Consider the following 26584-nt stretch of genomic DNA (forward strand, 5'->3'; position numbering starts at 1 on the left):
GCAGTGCTCCCCCAGCCTCGACTAGGAAGTTAGATCCTGACATTAAACCCATAATCTTATAATAATAATAATCCTTGCATTTGATATAGCGCCTTATCATGTCAAATCGCTTATAGAATATATTGTAAAGTGGATTGACTGTTTTTGTGGACTAAACACGGCAGCCAATTGTGCACAGCAGTGTCCCACAAACGGTCAGGGATTGAATGGCCACATTTTTGGGGGAGAGGGATTATTACCCCTGGAAAGCCATTAGCGAATAACCTTCTGGCTCAGAGCTAAGAATGACACTGACTGACACCATTCGCTCGGCTCAGCCAGATCAATTGGACTGATCAATCTTGTTGAAACAATTTGCATGTTTGCAATTTCATGCCTGCCTTAAAATCTTCTCCCGACTTATTGTTATGTGATCTGTTTTTACTTTCCGCTGCCTTTGGTTCCATCCAGCTGTAAAATGATATGAAAGGTGTTGCTTTCATATATGATTTTGTACATGCCATTGTCAACTGTATATTAAACAACTCTCAAAACACCCTAAGTTTAGATATACTGGGCATATTGTTACAGTGTGACCCAGGTCAGTTATTTATAAAGGCTTCTAGTATTTCCTACTTTGAAAGCTACTTGAAAGAGAGACAACGTCCCCTTTACACTGTTTATCTACTTTTTCCTTCTTTTATCAACCTCAATTTGTAGCTTTCTCGCCCCCATCTCTTAAGTTGTTTCAAGTGTAGGGTGGTCCTTTCTGTTTGAACAGCAGGATAGCTTGCCAGACAGTGATATCAATGGCAAGCTATGCGGTGTTTGGCTGGTTAGACTCCAGCAATTACCCCAACTCTGGGTCACTCTGGATCCCCAAGACATGGCTCTTGCCAACCTGCGCCTAATACTTTCTGGAATTAGGTCAGCAGGATGCGTCTCTCCAGGGAGAGAGAGAGAGCGTATTCCATTCCAACAATCTATCTCTGGGATTTCCATGTGTAGGTGGGTTGCGTGGAATTCTCAGCTCGGTTTGGATACTCTTAACCTGGTGATGGGTTTCCACATGTCTCAGATACCCAGCTGACCCCCCAAAATCTTAATCTTGTTACTGCTCGAGTGTCTATTTGGTTCCCTTTTGAATCATTTATTCAGCTGGCTTGATTAGCCACTTGTCATGAATTTCACCCCCCGACAAACCTCCGTCCTTCTACCCACTCTCCTCTGATATTTCTGATAAGTTACCCATTCTCCAATAAAATACAAATTTACATTTGTATAGCGCCTTTCGCATCGGGAGGACGTCCCAAGGTGCTGGACAGTCCAAGATTTACACCCGAGCTGAGGGTTGGGGGCCAAGAGGTGGAGAGGGGGTGAGTTGAAGGGCCTCGGAGATGGAGTTCCAGAGAGTAGAGGGCTTATATGCCGAAAGCACCTGGGTTCAATTCCCGAGTGCAGCAAAACCTTAGGGAAACTTCCTTATTCCGCACGCCTCTGTTTATGCAGCAGTGAGTAGGAACTCAAATATGAGTGCACCGGAGATATAATGATATGAGTAATCAGTCCCAACGTGGGATTTAAACCCAGAACCTTCTGATCCCAGAGTGCTGCCAAGTGAGATGAGATGACACCTTGGCTGTGTTCTTGACCACAGAGAGGTCACCTCAGGCCAAATCAAGTGATAGGGCTCCTTCGGGCAGACGTGTTGGGTCAGGGGTGAAGAGGAGAAGCTCCAGAGGTTTGTCTAACTTGAACCCTTGTGGTTTTACTACCTTTTTTCAGGCTGGAATTGCCTACGTCTAGGACATATCAGCGCACATCCCTGGTTGTGTCTGCAGCATGTTGTTGATTCAGGGTGGGGACGACTAGAGCAGGTTATGAGTTACCAGTTATGAGCTTGTAACACCAGAGCCCAGACATCAATCATTTAATGGCTGTCTGTCCCCACCCTCCCCACTCACCCTTAACAGCAGGACTGGAACAACAAATGGGTAGAGGTGACTGTTGGAAGTGTTCTAAGCGCTTCACTTCTCAATGGATTGTATAAGGCATCGGGTAAATGTCAGTTTGTATTATATTGTATATAAGTAGGAACCCAGTTGTTAGTCAGTTGGCAGGTCGCTTTCTGGGGGTAATAATCCTTGCCAATTTTTTTTTTAAATACTGATTTGGTCCCTGAAGCCACAACTGTTTGTGGGACACTGCTGTGCGCAATTGGCTGCTACATTTTGCCCGCAAACAAAAGTCAATTCACTTGACAGTATATCCTGTGAAGCGTTTTGAGACGTCTCAACAAAGTGATCAGGCGCTAGAGCAAATGTAAGGATTATTATTACTACATTGTGCCTTCAGCTCCCCTCTCGACTCTCTACCCCCTCCTCGCTCCCTCCCTTCCATCCCCTCACCCTGACCATTTCCCCCCAATGCTCGGGTCCTGACCCAACTGTACAGCGCCTTGGGACGTCCTCCCGACGTGAAAGGCGCTCTATAAATGCAATCTTGCTGTTGTTGTTTTTTCATCTCGGATACGCAAGCTTAAATATGGTTGGGGTGCACTCTGGCCCTCTCCCTCGCTCCCCCAATTCTGATGATAGTCCAACTCCCCTTATCCAATTGACTCCCCCCGCCCCCAACCCCCGAAGGACTCTTCTCCCTTCCCCAATAGACTGTTCTCTCTTTACAACCCCCCCAACGACTGACTGCTGCCCCTCCCACAGCGGACCCTGGTCCTATCCTCGCGCCCTCACCCAGACAACAGTGGCAGTTCACTCTCGCTTTTGGTTACCCCAGACTGGGGCAGCGTTCTGGAGTTCTGTTGCTTGCAAATCCAGTACAGTCAATATTAATACACGGTCAGTCAATCCACTTTACAATATTTCCTGTGAAGCGCTTTGAGACGTCTCAACGATGTGATAAGGCGCTATATCAAATGCAACGATTATTATTAGTAGAAGCACCAATGGCAGCAGGCAGGGCCTTGTCTCTGACATGTCTGATTGGCGTTAGAGAACATCTAAAGGGTGCGCATGGGGAGTGCTGGTGACTGAGTCACTCTCTCAGTGATCAGACGTGTTCTGCAGGAAGCTCAGGTTTTGACACCTCTATGGTGCAGTGGGAGGTGAATGCGGGTGTAATAGTTATAATGTGATAGTTACGGCAAGATTCCCTCAAGGAATTTGAATAATAATAATCCTTGCATTTGATATAGCGCCTTATCACATCGTTGAACTGTCTCAAAGCGCTTCGCAGGATATTATACTGTAAAGTGTAGTGACTGTGTATTTTGTGGGCCAAACACGGCAGCCAAGTGCACATAGCAGTGTCCCACAAACAGTCCCAAATAGTTATTATTGTTTTATTTATTTTTGAAGGGATTATTAATGTTTTTTTAATAATTATTAGCTATGAATGAACAGTGACCTTGATTATCCACTAAGCTCGACTGGCCACTGCTACTAGGGTGCCCCTTGATGGACTCCAACCCAATACTGGGGGGAGCACTGCCCAGTCGTAAGAAATTGCAGTATAGTGTAGTGACTGTATTAGTAGGTGAACATTGCAGCCATTTTGCAAACAATAATATCCCACAAGCATCCATGAGGTAAATAACCAATTTTATCAACAGGGAGAAACTCACTTCTCTTATTCAACAGTAAGATTAAATAATAATCCTTACATTTGATATAGTGCCTTATATGTCGGCATGATGTCTCTAAGTGCTTCACAGGATATACTGTAAAGTGTGACTGTGCATTTTGTGGACGAAACACGACAGCTAATTTGCGCACAGTAATGTCTCACGCACAGCCATGAAGTGAGTGACCAAATTTATCTGGGGGATTGTTGGCCAGGACACCAAGAAAGAGAAATTCCCTTTTCGAATAGAGCTACGGGATCTTTAACGTCCCCCTGAACAGGCAGACGGGATCTTGGTTTAATGTCTTATCTGAAAGACGGCACCTCTGACAGTGCAGCATAGACCAGCAGCGCATTAGAGTGTCTTTTTAGGAATATATGAGCCGCAACCTTCTGACTCAGAGGTGGGGGTGCCATCACTGAGCCAGGCTGACACACATCCAGACCTACAAATTGTCAGTTGAGCCAGAATTTTCCTGCACGTAGTGGATCAGAGGCCAGACTCAGATCTGGAATGCATTGCCTGGAAGGGTGGTGGACGCCAATTCGATAACAACTTTCAAGAGAGAAGTAGATAGATATTTGGGGAGCACAAATTTGCAGGGCTTTGGGGAGAGCGCGGGGGAGTGGGTTTAATTTGGACAACTCTTTCAAAGAGCCGGCACAGACACAATGGGTCGAATGGCCTCCTTCTATGCTGTATAATTCTATGATTCTATGAGAAGGTATTTCACATAACCGGATAGGTGACATACCAGTACATCAGATGAAAGAAGGAACTACTATTTTTACTGCACCTTCAACGTCATAAGCCTCAAAGTATTTTACAAGCGCAGCCTGGCTCAGTCAGTAGCACTCTCGCCTCTGAGTCAGAAGGTTTGGGTTCAAGCTCCCACAAAGTATACAGTCAAATCACTTTACAGTGTATTCTGTGAAGCGTTTTGAGACGACATGAAGATGTGATAATACAATACAAAATTACATTTGAATAGCATGTTTCACATCAGGAGGATGCCCCAAGGTGCTGCTGGACAGTCAGGGATTTGGACTCGAGCTGGGGGTTGGGTTCGGGGGCACGGAGGGCAGGTACTATAATGCAAGCATTATTATTATTATTAGGTGCCACCCGTCGGCTGAGGTGTTTAAACTCAGTTCCCGACTGCCTTTTGAGGTGGACATTAAAAATCCCATGGCACAACTCGAAAAAAGAAGGGAGTTTCTCTCTCCTGGTGTCCTGCCTAACAGTCCCCCAAATAAAATTGGTCACTCACTCCGTTGCTGTTGTGGGACATTTCTGTGCGGGAATTGGCTGCCATGTTCGGCCATATACACACAGTCACTGCACTTTACAGTGAATCCTGTGAAGCAGACTGAGACATTTCAACGACATGATAATGCACTAAATCAAATACTAGGCTTATTATTAATATTACTGGTAATTACCGTCTAGTACAGTGTAAGCAAAAATAACCATTTGTGCCAGTAAGTTCCCACTAAGTCATAAGATGGTTGACGAATTAATAATAATAACAATAATAATAGTAATCCTTGCTTTTGATAAACATCTTATCACGCCATTGAGACAACTCAAAGCATTTCACAGAATATATTGTAAAGTGGATTGATTGTATTTTTGTGCGCGAAACGCAACAGCCAATTGCGCACAGGAGTGTCCCACAAATAGTCGTGGGTTGAGTGACACAATTATTACCCCCGGAAACCGATCCGCCAAATGACTAACAACCATGTTCCTACTTACTGCTGGGTAAACAGAGGTGTGTGGAGTAAGGAAATTTAAACCGGATGTTAAAGATCCCGCAGCTCTATTCGAAAAGAGAAGGGAGTTTCTCTCTCCCGGTGTCCTGGCCAACAATCCCTCAAATACAACTGGTCATTCACTTCATTTGCGGGACTTGCTGAGCGCAAATTGACTGTCACATTTGCCCACAAATACACAGTCACTGCACAGTAAATCCTGTGAAGGACTTTGGGATATCCTCCATCACGAAAGGCACTGTACCAAATGCAAGGATTATTATTATTATTCGACCCAACCAATCCATGTCAGAGTTTATACTTAGCATGTTTCTCCACCCTCCCTTAACCTTCTGTTCCCTTCTCCCTCGTGTATATCCCTCGCTCTGCCTGTTAAATTCATCAGTATTATCTGCTTCGATCACTGCTTCGGGTAGGGTGGTCCTAGCTGGACAAGCAGTGGCAAAGCTTGCCAGACAATGCTTTCAATGGCATGCTGTGTGGTTTTAGCTGGTTAGACCCCAGGCAGTTACCCCAGTGTACACTCCGCTTTGACTTTTGTCAACCCTCACTTAATACTCTCAGAATTGGGTAAACAAGGTGCGTCGCTCCGGTGAGCAAGTGCACATTCCATTCCAGACGGGGAAATTTCTCTGTGAGGGCGTTATGCTATACACATGTGGAATGCTCAGTTGGGTTTGGATGCACTCTGGGTTTCCGAGTGTGTCAGACACCCGGCTGGCCACAAAGAAAAGTGTGCTGATCTCTGATTAATACTCTTCTTCCTTTGCATGTTCAACACACCAGCACTGCAACCAATGTCGCAGAACATGGCTGCCGTCTCCCCAGACCCATCATTGTACAGTCAGAGCCCTCAGGGTAAGAATCTGAAACCTTCACGCTTGCGGGAGTTAAATAATTGATGTTGTGCTCAGGAAAACGTGACACCTTGGCCCTGTGCCATGTTATAATGAGGCCCAAGTGCTGATAATAACCATTGTTCACTCATTGCCTGCTGTGTGTGGGACTTTCCTGGCGCAGATTAACTGCAAAATTATTAGATTAGATACAATTTAACTTTCCCCCGACTGTTATCCCGTTTCTTGATTGTGTTATTTATCATTTGGTTGTCTGCTGGGCAATTCAGTGTGGGAGGGGGTGGTTGGGGGTTGTTAAGGGACCTCTCTTCTGTTATTGTTTCAAAGGAATGTGAAGTCTTTCTCCTGGTTTATAATAATAATTGGCAGTCAGGGCACTTGGCAGCAGCTGTGTGTCAGCCTGGCTCAGTGGTATCACTCTCGCCGAGTCAGCGGTTGTGGATTCGAGCCCCACATCAGGTTTTGGAATTACACACAGTCTAAGATGATGCTCCAGTGCAGGGCTGGAGGGGTGTTGCATTGTCAGAGGTACCGTCCTTCAGGTGAGATGTTAATCCAAGTCTGCCTGTTCAGGTGGATGTTAAAGATCTCATGGCACTATTCGAAAAAAAGAGAGTTTCTCACTCTCTCCCGGTGTCCTGGCCAATAATCCCCCAAATAAGATTGGTCACTCACTCCACGACTGTTTGTGGGACACTGTTGTGTGCAAACTGGCTGTAAAATTTTGCCTGCAGTCTCTCCATTTTGCAATAATAATGATAATAATAATAATAATCCTTGCATTTGTTACAGCGCGTTATCACACTGTTAAGAAGTCTCAAAGCACTTCACAGAATATACTGTAAAGTGGAAACAAAAACAGAAGTCGCTGGGAACACGCAGCAGGTCAGGCAGCATCTATGGAGAAAGGAAAGTGAGTCAACGTTTCGGTCCACGACCCTTCGTCAGAACTGAGGCATGTTGGGAGGGAGAGGCTTTTAAGGGCTAACAGAGAAGGGGGAGGCAGAGCAAGGAAGACAAAGGAGAAAATGGGGTAGAGGCCAGGGGATGATGGGTTAAAGAGGTGTTGATGATGCAAAACAAAGAAGGGGATTGCAATAAAGCAGGGGAATAGAGGTGTTCATACTGCAGAACAAAAAAGGGGGGGGGGGAAGAACTTGGAACAAAACATGCAGATCAGGGAGAGAAAAGGTGTGTCAGTGACCAAGTATCCTGTGAAGCACTTTGCGACGTCTCGACGATATAAGTAATAATAATTTAAGTGATAAGGCACTATATGAAATGCAAGGATCATTATTACGATTATCATCACTATTTTCTGTTAAGTGCTTTGAGACGTTTTGATGTTATAGGGACTAAGTCAAATGTATGGTTTGTTATGATCCCACACACGTGTACCATCATTTACAGCTGTGGCATATTGTGTTACCAGTTGACATCAGTCGTTATGGGAATCCAACTGTGTTAAACTGACCCTGTAAATCAGAGCACTGTGACCTGAAAGTGCTGTCACTCATGTTTCTCAGCAATTGCCAATTAAGGATTTGATCATTGTCGGGGAATGGAAGCCAGCAGCTCTCTCTAATTCGAACTTAATGAGCAAAAAGGCATGTCTTTGGAGGATTGCTGAGGACATTTTTGCAACCGCTCTGCCAACTCCACTGAATTCCTCAAACTTTCCAGTACAAGGTAGACCATGGGCCTTCCCAAGTGGATTGTGCCTAGTAGCAAGTAAACACCGGATTGCTTCAAAATCTCTTATTGCCTGAGCAACCTAAAAAACCCACACACAAACAAGCTACTGGAGCCGCAGGGAGCTGCGATTAAAGGGGACGGGAAGAAATGTTAGGCAAGTTTCCTTGCTCTACACTCATCTGATTACCGAGCAGTAAGTAGGAACCCGGTTGTTAGTCGATTGGCGGATCTTAATCCACAACAGTATGTGGGACACTGCTGTGCAAAATTGGCTGCTACGTTACACCCATAAAATATTCAGCCAATTCACTTTACAGTATATTCTGTGAAGCTCTTTGAGACGTCTTGACGACGTGATAAGGCGCTACATAAAATGCAATGATTATTATTATTAAGAACAGGGAATCAGGATTGAGTTTTTAATCCAAATTCGGACTCGAGTGGATGTTAAAGATCCTACCTTGCTTTCGGAAAAGAGGAGGTGGTTTCTCCCAGTGCTTCCCCTGCACTGCCTCTCGAGGTGCCGTCCTTCAAATGAGACATTAAACCGAGGTCCCATCTGTCTCTCTAGGTAGACCTTAAAGGCCATTAACTCTTTGACCAATCACTGGGGGCAGGGAATTCTCCCACTCAGGTCCTGTTAACTCTGCAACAACAACAATAAGATTCCATTTATAGAGCGCCTTTCACGTCGGGAGGACGTCCCAAGGCGCTGGACAGTTGCAAGCTAAAACCCTAAAGGGTAGGGTGGTTCTAGCTGGACAAGCAGCGGGAAAGCTTGCCAGTCAGGATATTAATGGCAAGCTATGTGGTTTTAGCTGGTTAGACTCAGCAGTTACCCCAACGCACACTCTGGGGTCCAAAAGTATTGCCTCTCGCCAACCTGCGCCTAATACTTTCCAGAATTAGGTAAGCAGGAATGTGGCCCCCCAGAGAGAGAGCACATTCCATCCCAACAATCTCTCTCTGGGATTTCCATGTGTGAGTGGGATGCATGGAATTCTCAGTTTGTTTTAGAGACTCTTAAGCCTCGAGATGGGTTTCCACATGTGTCAGACACTTGGCTAACCAAAAAGGGATCCCACAAACAGCCATGAAGTGAGTGACCAATTTTATACGGAGGATTATTGGCCAGGAGACCGCGAGAGAGAAATTTGAAATAGGGCCACGGGATCTTTAACATCCACCTGAATAGGCACAGATGGGGCCTCAGTTTAATGTCTCACCCGAAGGACAGCCCCTCTGACGATGACTGGCTGACACACGAATGGATTGAAGGTCTTTCTGCACCCAAACCTCTCTTGTGATTTCAACTGCTCCATTTCTACAGCTGTTTCATTTCATCCTATTCGGTTAATCTCTCTGGTTCAGAATTCTCTCTTGTGAGAACAAGTAGTGCCCATGTGTATGCACAGCCAAGTCAATAGGTTCACAGACACTCTTCCAATGCTGTTTGCTCTAAATCCTTAGCAGCAAAAGTCCAGCCAACTTTGAGTCACTTTGAGACCCCATGTGCTGTGTTTGTTTCTTCGCTTTCCCTCCCTCCCTTCCGCCCTCCCTAAAGGGAGGGCACAATGTTTCAAAAGCACTTCATGTCTGGAAGGAGATCAGTCAGGCAGCTTTAGCCTGGGGGGAGCTCATTAACAGATGGAAATATCGTCACCTTGGTAGCGGTCCCAGGCTCTGGAAATCCACCCAGCTCAAAAGTGAATGAAGGCAAGTCCAGACAAGGGCCTGAAAGTTACTACGTTTCTCTGAGACCCATTAAGAGAATCTCTCGGGTCTTCGTACCGTCTGGGTCCACTCATGGAGTTACCCTCCGATTTGCAAGTTGTGAATTCTTGTGAGTTGTGGGGTTCTGTGGCATATTGGTTAGAGTATTCGCTTCACAAGCGAGGGGACCCAGGTTCGATTCCCAGGCGGAGCAAAACCGTAGGCCAGTTTTCTTACTCCACCTAGCAGTAGTAGGAACCCAGTTGTTAGTCGATTGGCAGATTACTTTTCGGGGATAATAATCCCTCCAAAAAAAAATAATAATGTGGTCACTCAATCCATGATTGTTTGGCCTACAAAATATACAGTCGATTCACTTTACAGTATATTCTGTGAAGCGCTTTGAGAAGTCTCAACGACGTGATAAGACGCTGTATCAAATGCAAGAATTATTATTATTTTTATTAAGAAGTATATGAGGAGGTTCTCCAATTGAGTGCAACTGACCCAACACACAAGACCATCCCAGCTGATTGCCCGTTTCTCACAAGAAATCTGCCCGCAATTCTCACTGAACTGTGAGAAGGTAGATTTTACATCTATAATAAATAATCATCTGCCCCTGGTCTCTGGAACTCCATCCCGGAGTCCCTCTGACTCGCTCCCTCCCTCAACCTCGTTTAAGGCTTCAATTCCCTTGTCCCCTGAAATACAGAACCATCGAGGCTCTCGAGATGCTGCCCCATGTGAAGGGAGCTATATAAATGCAGGTTGTTGTTGTTTGGTCCTTCGACCTTTGACCCTACAGTGCCTACCGTCATTTTTTTTCCTCCCCTCCCCACTCAGCGTGTAGTGGCTCAAAAGTAAGTAAACAGAGCCATGCAGCCACCGATTGTAGAACGGAGGGCACGAGGGACAAGCAGGAGGTCGGACCCAATCGAGCAGAGGCAGCGGGTAGTGATTTGGAGGCTTGGGGGGGTAAGCAGGTCAGTGAGGTAGGGAGGTGCCAGGGTGTGAAGAGATTTGAAGATGAGTGTGAGGTTCTCAAAATCAAAAGATTGACCAAAAGAAGCAGAAGAGGAGAACTCAGGGATGCGAAGAGCAAGTTTTGGACACACGCCCAAGATATACCCAGAAGGGGAATCAACAGCTGGTATGGGTTATAAAAACCAGTGCTGGGGCTGGGAGTGACTGCCTGGCTTCGCTTAGCAATTCATGTCTGAGTATTCGTAAGAGGTGCCTCAGACAGCAACACCTGGGATACGTTAAGATAGGCAGTTAGGACGAGGAGGCCACCCAGCCCACTATTTTATTACATCATGGCCAAACTTAATGTCATTTCACACCCATTCACCCACAAAATATACATTCAATTCACTTTACGGTATATCCTGTGAAGTGCTGTGAGACGTCTCGAAGATGTGATGAGGCGCTATGTCAAATGCAAGGATTATTAATATTATTCCTTTGATATCTCGTACTGCCCCAAAAGTCCCAAGTATCTATCAGATTGCCTTTTATTCATCCCAATTGATTGCGCCTTCACCAACATACAGGCAGTCACTACACTTCACAATAGAGTCATGTGAAGTTTGTTGAGATGTGCTCCTGCCCTGAAGGTTGATATTATCAAATGCAAGATTTATTTATTATAGATATACCAACACTGTTTACCTAGCAGTAAGTAGGAACCCAGTTATTAGTTGATTGGCGGGTCACTTTACCGGGGTAATCCCTTAATAATTTGGCCACTCAATCCACGACTGTTTGTGTGGCAGCGCTTGTCTCCCCGTTCAGGTGGACGTTAAAGAACTCGCCAAGATTTTGTAAAGGGAGAGAAGAGAGTTTCTCCCGATAATAATAATAATTGCATTTGATACAGCGCCTTATAATGTCGTTGAGACGTCTCGAAGCGCTTCACAGGATATACCGTAAAGTGAATTGACTGTATATTTTGTGAGTGAAGCCACTTCATTGTGGATCAGGGTTCCAGTCACTCAACTCAAGCAGCGGGCGAACTGTGGAATTCAGCAGAAAAATCTGAGTGTTGGTCTGTGGGTGGCAATTTTGTAATGTCTTTGGAAGCCGTTTTTCCCGCAGTTCCTTTTCACGAAATGGGAGAAGGGAATTTCTCTCTCTCAGTGTCCTGGCCAACAATCCCCCAAATAAAATCAGTTACTTGCTGTTTGTGGGGCGCTGCTGTGTATAAATTGGCAGCAGCAATCACCCACAAAATACACACAAGACAGTCCCCTCACCTTCCAGTATATCCCACATTTTGACCACAAAATGCGCAGTCAATCCGCTTTATCCTGTGAAGCACCTTGAGACATCTTGAATTCAAGATCCTCACCCTCACCTACAAGGCCATTCACGGCCTCGCTCCCTCCTACCTCTCCAACCTACTATCCCCCTACCTACCTGCCCGTACCCTCCGTTCCTCTGGCTCCGGTCTGCTCCACATCCCCCGCCCCAACCGCCCTACTATCGGTGGCCGGGCCTTCAGCCGCTCAGCCCCGAGGCTCTGGAACTCTATCCCCCAGTGCCTTCGCCGCTTCCTCCCTTTCCTCCTTCAAGGCCGGTCTCAAGACCTTTCTCTTTGACTGTGCCTTCAGCTCCCCTCTCGACTCTCTACCCCCTCCTCGCTCCCTCCCCTCCCCTCAGCCTGACCATTTTCCCCCCTGCTCGGGTCCTGACCCAACTTTACAGTGCCTTGGGACGTCCTCCCGACGTGAAAGGCGCTCAATAAATGGAATCTTGTTGTTGTTGTTGATGACATTATAAGCAACAATATCAAATGCAAGGATTATTATTATCCTATAAAAGTGCTTTGAGACGTCTCGAATACGTGATAAAGCAAAAGCAACCAATTACATTTGTATAGCACCTTTCACGTCGGGAGGACATCCTAAGAAAGGCACTCTATCAAATGCTGGGATTATTATTATTATTATTTTTATGATTATTATCATTATTATAATACGTAAATGGCGTTCAAATTAAGACTCATTTGAAGAATTCCCTCCAGACTTGTTCCAGTCTTAACTTGGAAGTGATGGTTTTGAGACTAAGACGAGAGGGGATTTTGTGGGCTCAGTGATGTCCCTTTAACACAAGATCTGCACCAGAGGCACCCACGGTGTTGCTGGTGTTCACTGCTTTAGCTTTAGGCTTGCAGCACAATAGTATAATTCTGCTGGGTGGCTAATGCAGAGCACAAAGAATGTCTGTGCAGTCCTCGAGTCCCACTTTCTAACATCCAGAAACTTTACAGCAAAAGATCATTTCAGCTGATGACGCAACACAATGTCCTTGCTTCTTGTCCCTTGTCTTGTTCCACTTTTTCCAGCGCCCCCCTCGCCCCCCATCATCTCCATCCCTCCCCAGTCCAGACCAGAAAGTGCTCATTCATCCACAGTCATTAGGCATTAAAACACCCATTGATCGTGTCAGTGCTGGTGCTCACTCCCCCACTGGAGCTCTCTAATGCCATTCCCCCGATCTTCAGTATTATTGATCCTCATGTATTTATCCAGTTCCGTTTGATGGATGACGATTGCACAAGTACTCTGATTTACAGCACGCATTGAGGAATCTGATCTGATGAAACAAATTTCCGTCGTGTGATGTTAAACCGAGGTCCCGTCTGCCTGTTCAGGTGGATGTTAAAGATCCTGGGGCGCTGTTTGACAAGAGAAGGGAGTTTCTCTCTCCTGGTGTCCTGGGCAACAATCCCTTAAATAAAATCAGTCGCTCATTCCAGTGACCGTTTGTGGGACACTGCTTTGTGCAATTGGCTGCCGCATTTCGCTCACAAAATTCAGTCAATCCACTTTACAGTATATACTGTGAAGCGCTTTGAGACGTCTTAACGACATGAGAAGGCACTGTATAAAATGCAAGGATTAATATTATTATCTAGTGCCCTTCACGTCTTGGAGCGCTTATCAGAGACACGGCTTGATATTAATAATTTTCAACCAGCCCGGAAAGGAACGCTAAAAATACACAGTTTCTCTGCTCCAGGACAGCCGGAGCTGTGGGGTGTGTGAGAGTTATAAAGTCCAAGGGTTGTTTTTAAACTTCATGCCGATCAGAACTACAGAGCATCCATTTTATCGCACCAAAGCATCCTTTTTGGAGCCCAACCTCCTCACTGGGCAATCAACAGTGACTCAGTCTCAGGCTAATTCTCTCTACTTCTCTCGCTTCTGCTTTTCCATAGAGTTTGGCCACTGTCCCAACAACAGAACAAATCAAACCCCCCAAAAATCATCTGCCGTTGCCTTTGTGCACAAAGTGGGTTCAACACAAAAGAGTCTTAGATATCAAACAAGTGGGTTTCTCTCCCACTCTCTACCCTCCTCCCACCCCAGGCCCTCCTTCATTCAACTATACCAAGGCCTGAAATTTCTCATAGTCTTAACCTTGAGACCGTCCTTGTCTTTGATATTTAAGGTGGATTGTGGAAAAATTACTAAATCCTGCCTTAACATAGAATCCATTTTTCCACAACTCCTGGAAAGAAACTGGCTACCAAATTAAGGCTGGTTAAAGAATTTTGCTTTGGAACTCTCTCTCCCCCAATCCCTCCCAACCTGCCCCCTCCTTCCCCCCTATTAGATCACCACTGAAGGTTTTCGCAGGAAGGGCTCTATATTATTGTTGTGCCATTTTTAAGTCGGAATGGGCCTTTGTTTTTAGAACCATAGAAATTTACAGCATGGCAGAAGGCCATTCGGTCCATCATATCTGTGCCGGTTCTTTTTAAGAGCAATCCTTTCAGTCCCATTTACCTGCCTTTTTCCTCATAGTATTAATAGCCTCGGAAAGCAATCTGCAATCGACTACTTACTGCTCGGTGGATTGTCTGTATTTTGTGGGTGAAACGTGGCAGCCAATTGCGCACAGCAGATACTAATAAACTGCAGTTATAAACCAACAAAATACACATTTTGAGCAAACAGCATTGAGTTGCTTTGAGATCAGATTTCAGCTTGACGGATTGGGGTGAAGGTTTTGAACCTTTAAGCCACAGAAGTTATTTTAACAAATAAAAGATGAAGGCATGAAACAAAAACAGAGAGAGCTGGGAAACCTCAGCAGATCAGGCAGCGTCTATGGAGAAAGGAAAGTGAGTTAACGTTTCTGATCCGCGGCCCTTCGTACGATCCTTCGTCTTGGACCCGAAACGTTGACTCACTTTCCTCTCTCCATAGATGCTGCCTGATCTGCTGAGGTTTCCCAGCTCTCTCTGTTCTTGTTTCAGATTTCCAGCATCTGCAGTATTTTGTGTTTTGTTCAAAGATGAAGACAGGTTTCGCTTAGGAAAGCCTGCTCTAGTATGCTGCGGTGTGGAGGGTAATAATCTGATTTGGCCGGAAGCCCAGTATGTGTGGTCTTCGTGCGGGGGTGGATGGTTGTGTAACCGCAGGCTGTTTCCCAGCTCTGTGATGCGGTCTCAGTATCAAACTCAGGCCACTTGACCCCTGTGGTTTCCAGAGTCTGTGTATGGGCCAGAGATCACCTGCGCTGTACAACAGCTTATCTCTGCTACGTAGTTAGTGGCGAGGGTTGCAAAGATTTACAAAGAATGTACAGCGTGGAAACAGGCCACTCACTCCAACCAGTCCCTGCCGGTGTTTATGCTCCACCCATTCCTTACTCCCTCCCACACCCTTCTATTCCTCTTTCCCTCATGTGAAGGTCCAGCTTCCTCTTGAATACATCTACACTATCTAATTCAACCACCACTTCAGACAGCGAGTTCCACAATTTCACTACCCTCTGTGTGAAATAGTTCTGCCTAAATTCTCTTTTAGATCCCCCTGGTTACTGACAGGCAGACAGGACCTAGGTTTAACCTCTCATCCAAAGGATGGCACCTCCGACAATGCAACACACCCCCAGCACTACATTGGGGAGCCAGCTTAGACGATGTGAGTCCCAACGTGGGGCTTGAACCCACAACCTTGGGAGTCAGAGTTGAGAGCGCTACCACTGAGCCAATGTGGAACTCTATGGTTTGGATATTCTTAAGCATGGTAATGGGTTTCCCCAATCGTGAGACCAAAAATTGCCTCCAAGGAGACCCCACTTCCCTCCCCACCCCCAGAGCACAGTCACTAGTTGGTCATTTGACATCCAACAAGTATAGGTTTGAGCCTCACTCGGTGGATGGCAGGTACCAGGAACTCCCTGTGAGCTTCCCGGTAGGTAACACAGCTCAGCATTGCCACCATCTTCCTGCCTACAGCTCAGGCACACATCCCTTCCCATTGAGCGATGGTTCCACGTGGGCTGAATGATAATCCTGCACAATAATATCTCATAACATATAGTTTGGGACATGATATGTGCAAGCGGCTGCCAGGATGATGGACGGTGAACTGGATGGATCTTGGTCTTCTTTCGTCCAGCAATTCTTATGTTCTGAAGCACTACAGTTACGCTGCAATTCCTACTTTTTTCTGACGGGNTTTTTTTGGCAGCAGCTGAGAAGCCAAGGCGGAAGCTTTAACCCTCTTGGAGGCAGATCAGTGCAGTAATCTGACTCTCATAAGGAGGATTTAAGCGCTGCCTTTTATTAGGTCAGGGCATGTAATGTTATACCCCGTGTTTGGGAACAATAATGGGATTGAATATAGTAGCTTTCTCAGAATTGTTACAAAGTGCAAGCTTAACCGTGACTTGAGACGGGGCTTTGTATTACAACCCAGTTGTTCGTCGATTGGCGGATCGCTTTCCAGGCTAATAATCCCTCAAACAAAAATGCGGTCACGCAATCCACAACTGTTTGGGGGACGCTGCTATGCGCAATTGGCTGCCGCGTTTCACCCACAAAGTACGCAGTTAATTCAGTTTACAATGAACTCTGTGAAGCGCTTTGAGTTGTCTCGACGATGTGATAAGGCGCTGTAACAAATGCAAGGATTGTTATTATTATTAATCAGTCAATCATCTTAAGACTGTTAGTGGGAACTTACTGGCACAAAACAGCTATGTTTACTTACACTGTACTAGACTGTAATTACCAGTAATATTAATAATAATCCTTGTATTTGATATAGCGCCTTATCATGTCGTTCAAATGTCTCAGTCTGCTTCGCAGGATTCACTGTAAAGTGTAGTGACTGTGCATATGTGGCCGAACATGGCAGGCAATTCCCACAAACAGCATTAATTTCCACTGGTCGGTGAGTTGGTAATTGGGGAACATTGATTTAAGTTTATCAGTAGCGTGTGTCAGCCTGGTTCAGTCGGTAGCACTCTCTCCTCTGAGTCAGAAGGTTGTGGGTTCAAGTCCCAATTCAAATTTGGAACTCGTATAGTCCAAGCTGACACTCCGGTTCAGTGATGCATTGTCGGAGGTGCCATCCTTCAGATAAGACATTGAGCTGAGGTCCCATCTATGTCTGTTTAGATAAAAGATTCCAGGACACTATTGGAAAAGAGAAGTTTTTCTCTCTTGGCGTCCTGGCCAACAATCCAGTAAAAAGTAAAATTTATCATTTGTGGGACATTCCAAGTTGGCTGCACTTTGAGACTTTTTCCTGACATGAAAAGATTATTAAATATGAAGTTTATTATTATCAACACCAACAATAGAAAGGGAGAGGTTAGGAGATTTTTTTTCAACATACGCGCACACATCCCACCCACTCACTGTATCGGGTAGGGAGGTCCTAGCTGGGCAAGCAGCGAGAAAGCTTGCCAGACAGGGCTCTCAATGACAAGCTATGTGGTTTTAGCTGTAGTTACCCCAACACACCCTCTGGGCCCCCCAGGCCTTGGCTCTTGCCAACCTGTGCCTAATACTTCCTGGAATTGGGGAAGCAGGGTGCGTCCCTCCAGGGAGAGAATGCACATTGCATGCCAACAATCTATGTCTGGGATTTCCATGTGTAGGTGGGATGGATGGAATTCTCGGCTTGGTTTGGAGACGCTTAAGCAACGGTGATGGGTTTCCGCATGTGTCAGACACCCGGCTGAGCAAAAGGTGAGAGTGTGACTGAGTAAGCCAGGCTGAGGCTTGTTGGCTGATAACCAGTTGTTGAAATTTCTGTCCCCGTAGGTGACGTGCGGCTGACAGCAGAGGATTTCACCAGGGCTCAGAAATACTGCAAATTTGCGGGCAGCGCCCTACAGTACGAGGATGTGAACACAGCCGTGCAGAACCTCCAGAAAGCACTCAAGCTGCTAACCATGGGCAGGGAATGAGTCCAGTGTCACTGGCCCCGCACTGTACCACAGCCACCACCATCCCCGCTGGCTCCAACAACTAACTAACCGGCCTGGCCCTGTTCTAACCTGCCCTGCCCTGACCTGACTCAGGAGTAGGCCAACAGTGTGCGTCTGTGTGCACACGTGTGTGTGTGTATGTGTGTTTGAAGGATGGGTATCTCTAGGTGCGGTGGGTGTTTTATCAGTCGGTGTTGGGTTGCGTGTGTGAGGACATCTATTTTTTTGGGTGGGGTCTGGGTGTGGTGATGGAGTGGGTGATGCAGAGATATTTGGGGGGTGGGGGAATCTGTGTCTATGGGTGGGGGGTGGGAGGTAGCGTGTGAGTGGCTTGTGGGTGCAGGGAGAAGGTATGGGGAGTCAGCGTCCGGCTGTCTTAACACATCTCCTCTCTACGGTAGCACACTACATGAGAAATAGCATTCTGAGGCCGAAAAGGAGAGAGGTGTGATTTGGCTGACCTGGGAGATCACGCGGAGGGGAAGCAGTGGGGGTGGGGAGGTTGGGATGCGGGACAGTAGAGGAATGAGTAGCAGTGATGGCGGGTTGCGTGTGGCGGGGTGGGGGGTCAGGGTGGGTATTAAAGCTTTGGTTTTCACAGCCTAACACTGAAGTTGCTGTATTGAATTAGACAGTAACCAATGGTGCCCATATGGGAACCATGGGCAGTTCTGCTGCTTTTGCTGTTGATCTCTCTGAATAGAAATTAGTTCCTCTCCCCTAACAGCGCACATTGAGGTTGCCATGGGGCACGGTCACTCACTCGGTGCTCACTTGCCGTGTTGGCCAAGCCCTCGCGCCCGTTTTCTTTCATTGCAGGCCAAAAAAAATCCCACCTACTTACGTTGGGGGGGGGGGGGGTGACGGGGGGCTGGGTGGTTTCACAGCTTCGAGACCACTGAGCACAGTCCCTCTTCTCCCTTTCCTACAACACTCCCCATCTCTCCCCCCCCCCGCCCACTTCCTATACGCTTCTCAAAGCATTACCTCTCCCTCTCAATAATTTCAACTAACAATCACGTTGCGGAGGTAGTGTGGCTTTAAACCTAGTTATTTATGCGATGCTCATAGCAAGCGAACCTCATCCTGATTCTATCTTTGAATTGAGGCGAAGTAAATTGGCACTGTTTCTCCCTCCCTGCCTTCTTTTCCCCCTCATTTCCCTCCTCCCCCCAGATATAAGCTGTTAGAATAAAAAAAGCAATGTTTATTTTGTGGGTGCAAGGAGAGGTGAGGCGAGGTCTTTGACGAACAAAGTGAATAATGTGGCTGAAATATCATCCCTTCCCCACACTCTCTCTCTCTCTTTCTCTTTTCTCTCCTCCCCCCCCCCACCACTCCCCCCGACCCTCTGAATAAACAGCCTCAGTTGTTGCTGCCACAAAGCGCCTCACGTGAAGTTTTGCGTTTGCTTGCAATGATTGAAGCGACTGATCAGAAATAAAATGCATATATGATTCACCTTTTTATTGTCCTGTGTTGATGTACGGGCACAGCCCCCTGCAGTGCCTAGCCTGCCTGCCTCCTGTTATTCCCGTGAGTTGAGATGAGTTTGTTTCTGCCAACTGTAGACCAACAGACGTCTAAACCAATTCATACCCGTGATAGTTCCATCAGCGACCCAAATGCCTTTGACCGAGGCACTAAACTAAGGCTCCTTGTCCCCCAGTGGATCCACGTCAAGATATATATATATACTTTAATTAATTAATTGCGGGTGGGCCTTCAGTCTCTTCTCCCACCCTCTGGAACTTCATCCCCACAGTCCCTCCGTCTTGCCCCCTCACTTGCCTCCTTCAAGACCCGTCTCAAGACCTTCCTCTTCGACCATGCCTTTGGTCACCCTCCTACCCCTACCCTCCATGCCCTCCATTCCTCCTGATCCCAACCCCCAGATTGTCCAGTGGCTTGGGACGTCATCCTGATGTGAAAGGCACTGTGTAAATGTAACTTGTTTTTTCTTGGTTTACTTTCCCAATCCAATTTAATGTCTTAAATAACGGGTTGAACAGAAATGTTCCCTTTTGAGGTCATCTAATCACCCTATAATCCCCGAAAATAAATCAGGTCACTCACTCCATGGCTTTTTGTGCAACATTGCTGCGCTTGAAATCGACTGCCACAGAACACACAGTCACTACACTTTACAGTATTCTGTGAAAGTGCTTTGGGACAACCTGATGTGAAAGGCGCTGTATCAAATACAAGGATGATTATCATCACTCATTCCTCTTAGCACTGGGGATCATTGAGCACTCGCTTCGCAAGCGAGAGGACCTGGGTTCGATTCTCGGGCAGAGCGAAACCTTAGGTAAGTTTTCTCACTCCACAGCCTCTGTTTACCTCACGGTAAGTAGGAATCCAGCTGTTAGTCGATTGGCTTCTGTGCATAATTTGCTGCCTCGTTTCATCCACAAAATACACAGTCAATCCACTTTACAGTATATATTCTGTGAAGCGCTTTGAGACATCTCAGCGACGTGATAAGACACCAAATCCAATGCAAGGATTATTTATTATTGTTGTCGGGTGAGATGTTCGCCCACAAAATACACAGTCACTAAACTTCACAGTAAAATCCTGCCAAGTGTTTTGAGACGTCTCGATGACGTGATAAGATACTTTATCAGATACAAGGAATAATATTAATACCGTGGAAAATTCTTAAACGCGACCTTCATTTTGGAAGCCATCTCTAATAATTGCGTGGCCTCTATCCCTCCGCCTAGTCCCCTCCTTCCCCATCTTCAGATCGCGCCTGAAGACCTTTTCGACCGTGCCTACGCTCACCTCCGCCCGGCTTTTGCACAGTCCTTGGTGCCGACTTAACATTGAGAGAGAAAATGGTGTCTCAGACGAGACAAGGAGGGAAGAATTCCTGGCCTCGGGAGAGAAATCAATTTGTTTTAACAATAAAACTGAGTGGGGAACCACACAGTGTGTGAGATGTGTTAGGAGAGAGTGTGTCATGAAGATGGTGCTTCTCTTGGCAGCTTGACTGGTATAACTTAATCATTACCAAACATGAGGCTGTGGCACTCGCTGGAAGTTACTCCCAGAAAATCGTGTGTCACTGTTAAAAGGAAGGACTCACGTGTTTCATTCCGCTGATGAACCAGAATTGTCTTAAAGATGCTTTTGTGCGTGATTGCGCTCTTGTAGGGAGCGTGGCATCCATCTTGCTCTCTGCGAGGTCCCACATTAGTCCACCTGGATTATTGGCCATGACACTCAGAGAGACTTGAGAACATAGTAATTTGCTAGGTGAAAAAAGACAGATTCTTTTTGTTCGCCTTCTACCATCCTGCTTTGGGCCTCTCTCTACCTCTCCATCTCGACCCCTCTCTATCTGTTCTTAAATCCGGCTCTAAAAGCTACCTCTTCGATTGCACCTCTGGTCACCTCCCACCAACCTCCCTCAGTGTCTGACCTGGTTATTTGCTGTATAAATGCAAGTCAATGTATATATATATATTATTGTCTTTTGCAGTAGTGCTGTGGGATCTTTCACGTCCACTTAAAATTGTCATAGAGTGGCTCAGTTGGTAGCATTCTCACCCCTGAGTCAGAAGGTTGTGGGTTCAAACTCTGAGCTGGGACTTGGAACACATACTCCAGGCTCTGCATTGTCGGAGATGCCGTCCTTCGGATGTAATGTTAAACCGAGATCCCGTGTGTGCCTGTTCAGGTGGATGTTAAAGATCCCATAGCGCTATCGGAAAAGTGAAGAGAGTTTTTCTCTCCCGGGCGTCCTGGCCAGCAATCCCCAGATAAAATCAGTCACTCACTTCATGACTGTTTATGAGGTATTGCTCTGTGCAAATTGACTGCCACGTTTGCCCACAAAATATACTGTCACTACATTTTACAGTATATCCTGTGAAGCGCTTTGAGATGTCTCAACGACACGACAAGGCATTATATCAAATGCAAGGATTATTGTTATATCCAGTGAAATAGATTGAGACGTCCTTCCAATGCGACAAGGCGCTAAATCAAACACAAGGATTATTATTATTATTGTGAGAATTATTATTATTATCCTTGAGAGATTGAAGAGCGATCCTTACAGTGAAAGGTCTACAAGGGAATGAAGAGCGACCTATACATTGAAGAGGTGCTGTGAGAGTGAAGAGCTTTTCCTGTCACTTGTAATGTTGAAGTCTCTTGAAACACATCACAGTAAGTAGTGTCACATTTTGTTTACTGTTTTTGCATGTTGCTTGTTCCCACAAACAGGTATGGAGTGACTGACCAATTTGGGGGGACTGTTGGCAGGACCCTGGGGGAGAGAACCTCCTTTCTCTTTTCAAATAGCGCCCTGGGATCTTTAAAATCCACCTGGACAGGTAGATGGGACCTTGATTTAACATCTTAATAATAATAATCCTTGCATTTGATATAGCGCTTTGTTACATCTTCGAGACGTCTCGAAGCACTTCACAGAATATACTGTAAAGTGAATGGACTGTATTTGGTGGGCGAAACACAGCAACCAATTGCGCACAGCAACTTCCCACAAACAATCGTTATGATTATTTTTTTTGAAGGGATTATTACTCCCAGAAAGAGATCCGTCGATTGATTAACAGCCGGGTTCCTTCCTACGGTCCAAACGTATGGAGTAAGGAAACTTGCCAAAGGTTTCACCCTGTCAGGGAAGCAAACCCGGGTCCTCTCTAAGAGCAGATTAGAGCAAGTGCTCTAACCAATAAACTACAGGACTCAATTATCCAAAGGAAGATACCTTCTACAATGAAACACATCCCCAGCACCGCATTGAAGTGTCAGGGCCAACTGTGTGAGTTCAAAGTCCTGAGGTGGGGCTTGAACCCACAACCTTCTGTCTCAGAGGTGAGAGAGCCAGGCTGACTGGACGAAGCTTTGAGCCTCTGTGTTTGTTGCTCTGGTTGAAAGGAATTTTTTTAATGGGGGAAACACGAATGATGACGTCACCCCCAAGTCTGGTCCTGGCACGAGGTCATAAAACACTGAAAGGAAACATCCGGAAACCTATTATAAGTAATAACTTGAGCAATGCTACGAGAATTTAAAGTTTACCAGTTTAATCTCTTTTTACTATCTTCGGGCGGCGAGGGGGTGGTGAGGGAGGAAGGGAGTTGGTAAGTGGGGTCTCCTTGAAGTTGAACTGTCTCCAAGGTGACATGTTTGGCAACGGAATCGCGGAATTCAGCCAGACCTCGGTGACGGTCTCTAGTCCGGCTCCTGAGCCAAGCAGGTCCAGGGCATTGCTGATGACAGCACAGCCCGGCCTGGCAGACCAGTCACTGGGGGCAGGGAATCATCCCGCTCAGCTCCTGTTATCCCTGCAGACCAAAGCCCTAATGGGGTAGGATGGTCCTAACTGGACAAGCAGCGGGAAAGCTGGCCAGACAGTGATATCAACGGCAAGCTGTATGGTTTGAGCTGGTTCGACTCCAGCAGTTACCCCAACACAGATGGCGAGAGAGTGGGCCGGGCAGACGGAGTTCCTGAGAACAGGAACAAAATGTCTGAATGTTCACCCGGCTACGGGAGCAAATTGGAGGTGGTGGGGGAGGTGGGGCACAAAACAGGCCGGTGTCTGCTGACCGGAGGAAGCAGCTGGGACAGTGCTGGACGGTCTGCAGCTTGTGGAGGGAGAAGCTGGGAAGCCTGACAAGCAGGGCTAGGAATAATGCCCTGGACCTGCTTGGCTCAGGAGCCGGACTAGAGACCGTCACACGGATATAAAGGACTTGATGATCTCCCTCTAAGCTGGAAATGCCTATCTTTCGGTGCTATAAAATTCCTCCTCTGAGCCTCTGCACTTAACGCTCCTACTTTCTCCCCTTCCTGATACAATCCTAACTGGATTTGACGGGGCCAATAGGTTACAGTTCAAAACCCGTTTCAAGACCATAATAATACTCCTCAAATACTTCTTGATGATAGTAATAATAACCCTTGCATTTGATATCACACTTTATCATGTCTGCGAGATCTCAAAGCCCATCGTAGAATATACTTTAAGGGAAATTCACTGTATATTTTGTGGACGAAACGCGGCAGCAAATTGTGCACAGCAGCGTCCCCACAAACAGTCAAGGATTGAGTGACCAAATTTTATTAATTACTTATTTTGGAGGGATTATTGCTCCTGGAAAGCGATCCGCCAATCGACTAACAACCAACCGGGTTCCTACTTACTGCCAGGTAAACAGAGACGTGGGGAATTAAGGAAACCTGCCTAAGGTTTCACCCGCACGATAATCGAACCCAGGTCTCTCAACAACAGCAACAACAAGATTACATTTGTATAGCGCCTTTCATGTCAGGGGGGCGTCCCAAGGCGCTGGACAGTGTACAGCATTTCAGACCCGAGCTGGGGTCGGGGGGGAGAAGTGAGGGGAGGGGAAGGGTGTGACCGATGACATGGTCGAAGAGGAGGGTTTTGAGGCGGGACTTGAAGGAGGCTAAGGAGGGGGTGAGGCGGAGTGACTGGGGGATGGAATTCCAGAGGTTGGGGGCAGAGTGGCTTAAGGCTCTCCCGCCAATGGTGGGGCGGGTGGGTTGGGGGACGTGGTGCAGGCCAGAGCCGGCTGAGCGGAGGGAGCAGGTGGGTTGGTAGGGGGTTAGGAGGTCGCAGAGTTAGGGTGGGGTGAGGCCATGGAGGGCTTTGTAGTTGAGGACCAGGATCTTGAACCGGATCCTCTGAAGGATAGGGAGCCAATGGAGTCGGGCGAGAATGGGAGAGATGGGATCACGGAGTTTGGTGCGGGAGAGGACACGGGCTGCAGAGTTCTGGATTATCTGCTGTCTGTGGAGGGAGGAGTTGGGAAGGCCGACAACCAGGACGTTTGCACAGTCGAGCCTCAATGTCATCGCATGCGATGCGAGTGCTCTAACCACTGAGTTGCAGGACTCCACATTTCAGCGATTCTACCGTTTTTCACGCTGCTGACACCAAAGCTGTTTCTAATCTAACATGATCGTTATGCGGCTGCAGACTCCAGCTCTTGGCACTGGTATGTACCAATATGTGGCACACCACACAGAACACAACAACCTCACAGCACAGTCATTCAGTCTGCCCAACACAACATGCCTGTGCCAGATCACTGTGTAAGAGCACTCTGCTTCGTCCTGTTCCCCTAAGCCTTCCTTCTCTCGCACACTCTTCTCTCCCAACCGAACCGTCCCCCACCACACACGCACACAAACCCGACACGTAAAACCAGTCCTTTGCCTTGTAGCTCTTTGTGGGACACTGCTGTGTGCAAATGGCCTGCCGCGTTTTGCCAACAAAATATACAGTCTCTACCTTTTTTTACAGCATCCACATTAATAATAATCCTTGCATTTGATACAGTGTCCTGGCCAACAAATTCCCCCAAAATAAAATTGGTCACTCACTCCGTGGCTGTTTGTGGGGACGCTGCTGTGCGCAATTGGCTGCCGCGTTTCGCCCACAAAGCCCGCAGTCGCTGCACTTTACATCTCAACCGCGTGATAAGGCACCATATCAAATGCAAGGATTATTATTTATTATCATGCATAACTTCGCTGTTTCAAAGTGCACATTGAACTGTTGGAGACAAGGCAGGAGTTGGCTATGTTTGGTTGGGGCCTGAAAACAATGCTTGCGGAGAGAGAGAGAGAAAGAGAGAGAGGGGGGGGGGGGGGGGGGGGGATGGAAGGCTAAGGGAGAGAGGATATTGAATGGAGGCTTTATCTGGGCAGCAGGTGCCCTGGCTCTCAGTTATCTCAGCACGGAGTCCTGTAGCTCAGTGGTTAGAGCACTCGCTTTGCAGGTGAGAGACCTGAGTTCAATTCCAGGCAGAGGGCGAAACCTCGGGCAAGTTTCCTTACTCCACACAGAGTCTAATAATAATCCCTCCAAAAAACCAAAAAACAATAATTAAATTGGTCATTTTCAATCTACGACTGTTTGTGGGACATTGCTGTGCGCAATTGGCTGCCGCGTTCGCCCACAAATATACAGTCAATTCACTTTACAGTGTGTTCTGTGAAGCGCTTTGGGACGTCCTCCTGACGTGAAAAGCGCTATATCAAATGCAAGGATTATTATTATTATTATTATTGATGCTAAACACTGATCCTTCAGCACCAGATGTTCCTACAACATCAGCGTCTGAGAGCAACTAAACTCATGGGAAGAAGGAAGGTCATCCAACACCAGAGGAAGGGAAGGAGGGAAACTGGTAAATGAACAGCCAGTGGATCGATTTCCTAATATCCAAGGAAAAAAGCGAGATAGAGAGAGAGCAGGAACGAAAGATAGAGGGAGGAAGGGAGGGAGGGAGGGAGAGTTAGAGAAGGGGAAAACGAAAGATATATAAAGGAAAAGTCATGATATCGACCCTATTATCTAAAAAAAACCAAAATATCATTTCTTAGATATTGTAATGATATCACGACTTTGTGGTCACTGTGTGTGTAGAAAGAGGAGCGAGAGAGAGAGAAAATAATAATAATAATAATAATAATAATCCTTGCATTTGATATAGCGCTTTTCACGTCGGGAGGACGTCCCAAAGCGCTTCACAGAACACACTGTAAAGTGAATTGACTGTATATTTGTGGGCGAACGCGGCGGCCAATTGCGCACAGAAAGGGATGAAGGATAGAGAAAAGGAGTGGTGAGAAAGAGAGAGAGAGCCCTTATCCGAATCCTCCCCTAA

At 46.6% G+C, this 26584-nt stretch overlaps 1 protein-coding gene across 3 annotated transcripts in view; it reads left to right on the forward strand.

The window, feature by feature from the left end:
• The window catches only part of vta1 (vesicle (multivesicular body) trafficking 1), an 83848-nt gene extending 65342 nt beyond the window's left edge, over positions 1-18506 (forward strand). For 2 of the 3 annotated variants that reach the window (XM_042333415.1, XM_042333416.1), the window contains exons 7-8: positions 6181-6252; positions 17734-18506. In XM_042333415.1, coding sequence (XP_042189349.1) covers positions 6181-6252; positions 17734-17879 — 218 coding nt within the window. In that variant the 3' untranslated portion in view covers positions 17880-18506. The remainder of the gene's footprint in view (positions 1-6180; positions 6253-17733) is intronic. The other variant, XM_042333417.1, reaches the window with a different exon arrangement.
• The last annotated feature ends 8078 nt before the right edge of the window (positions 18507-26584 follow it).

This window comes from Callorhinchus milii, unplaced genomic scaffold (assembly GCF_018977255.1).
Source record: "Callorhinchus milii isolate IMCB2004 unplaced genomic scaffold, IMCB_Cmil_1.0 Scaffold3, whole genome shotgun sequence".
In the NCBI taxonomy this organism is placed as follows: Eukaryota; Metazoa; Chordata; class Chondrichthyes; order Chimaeriformes; family Callorhinchidae; genus Callorhinchus; species Callorhinchus milii.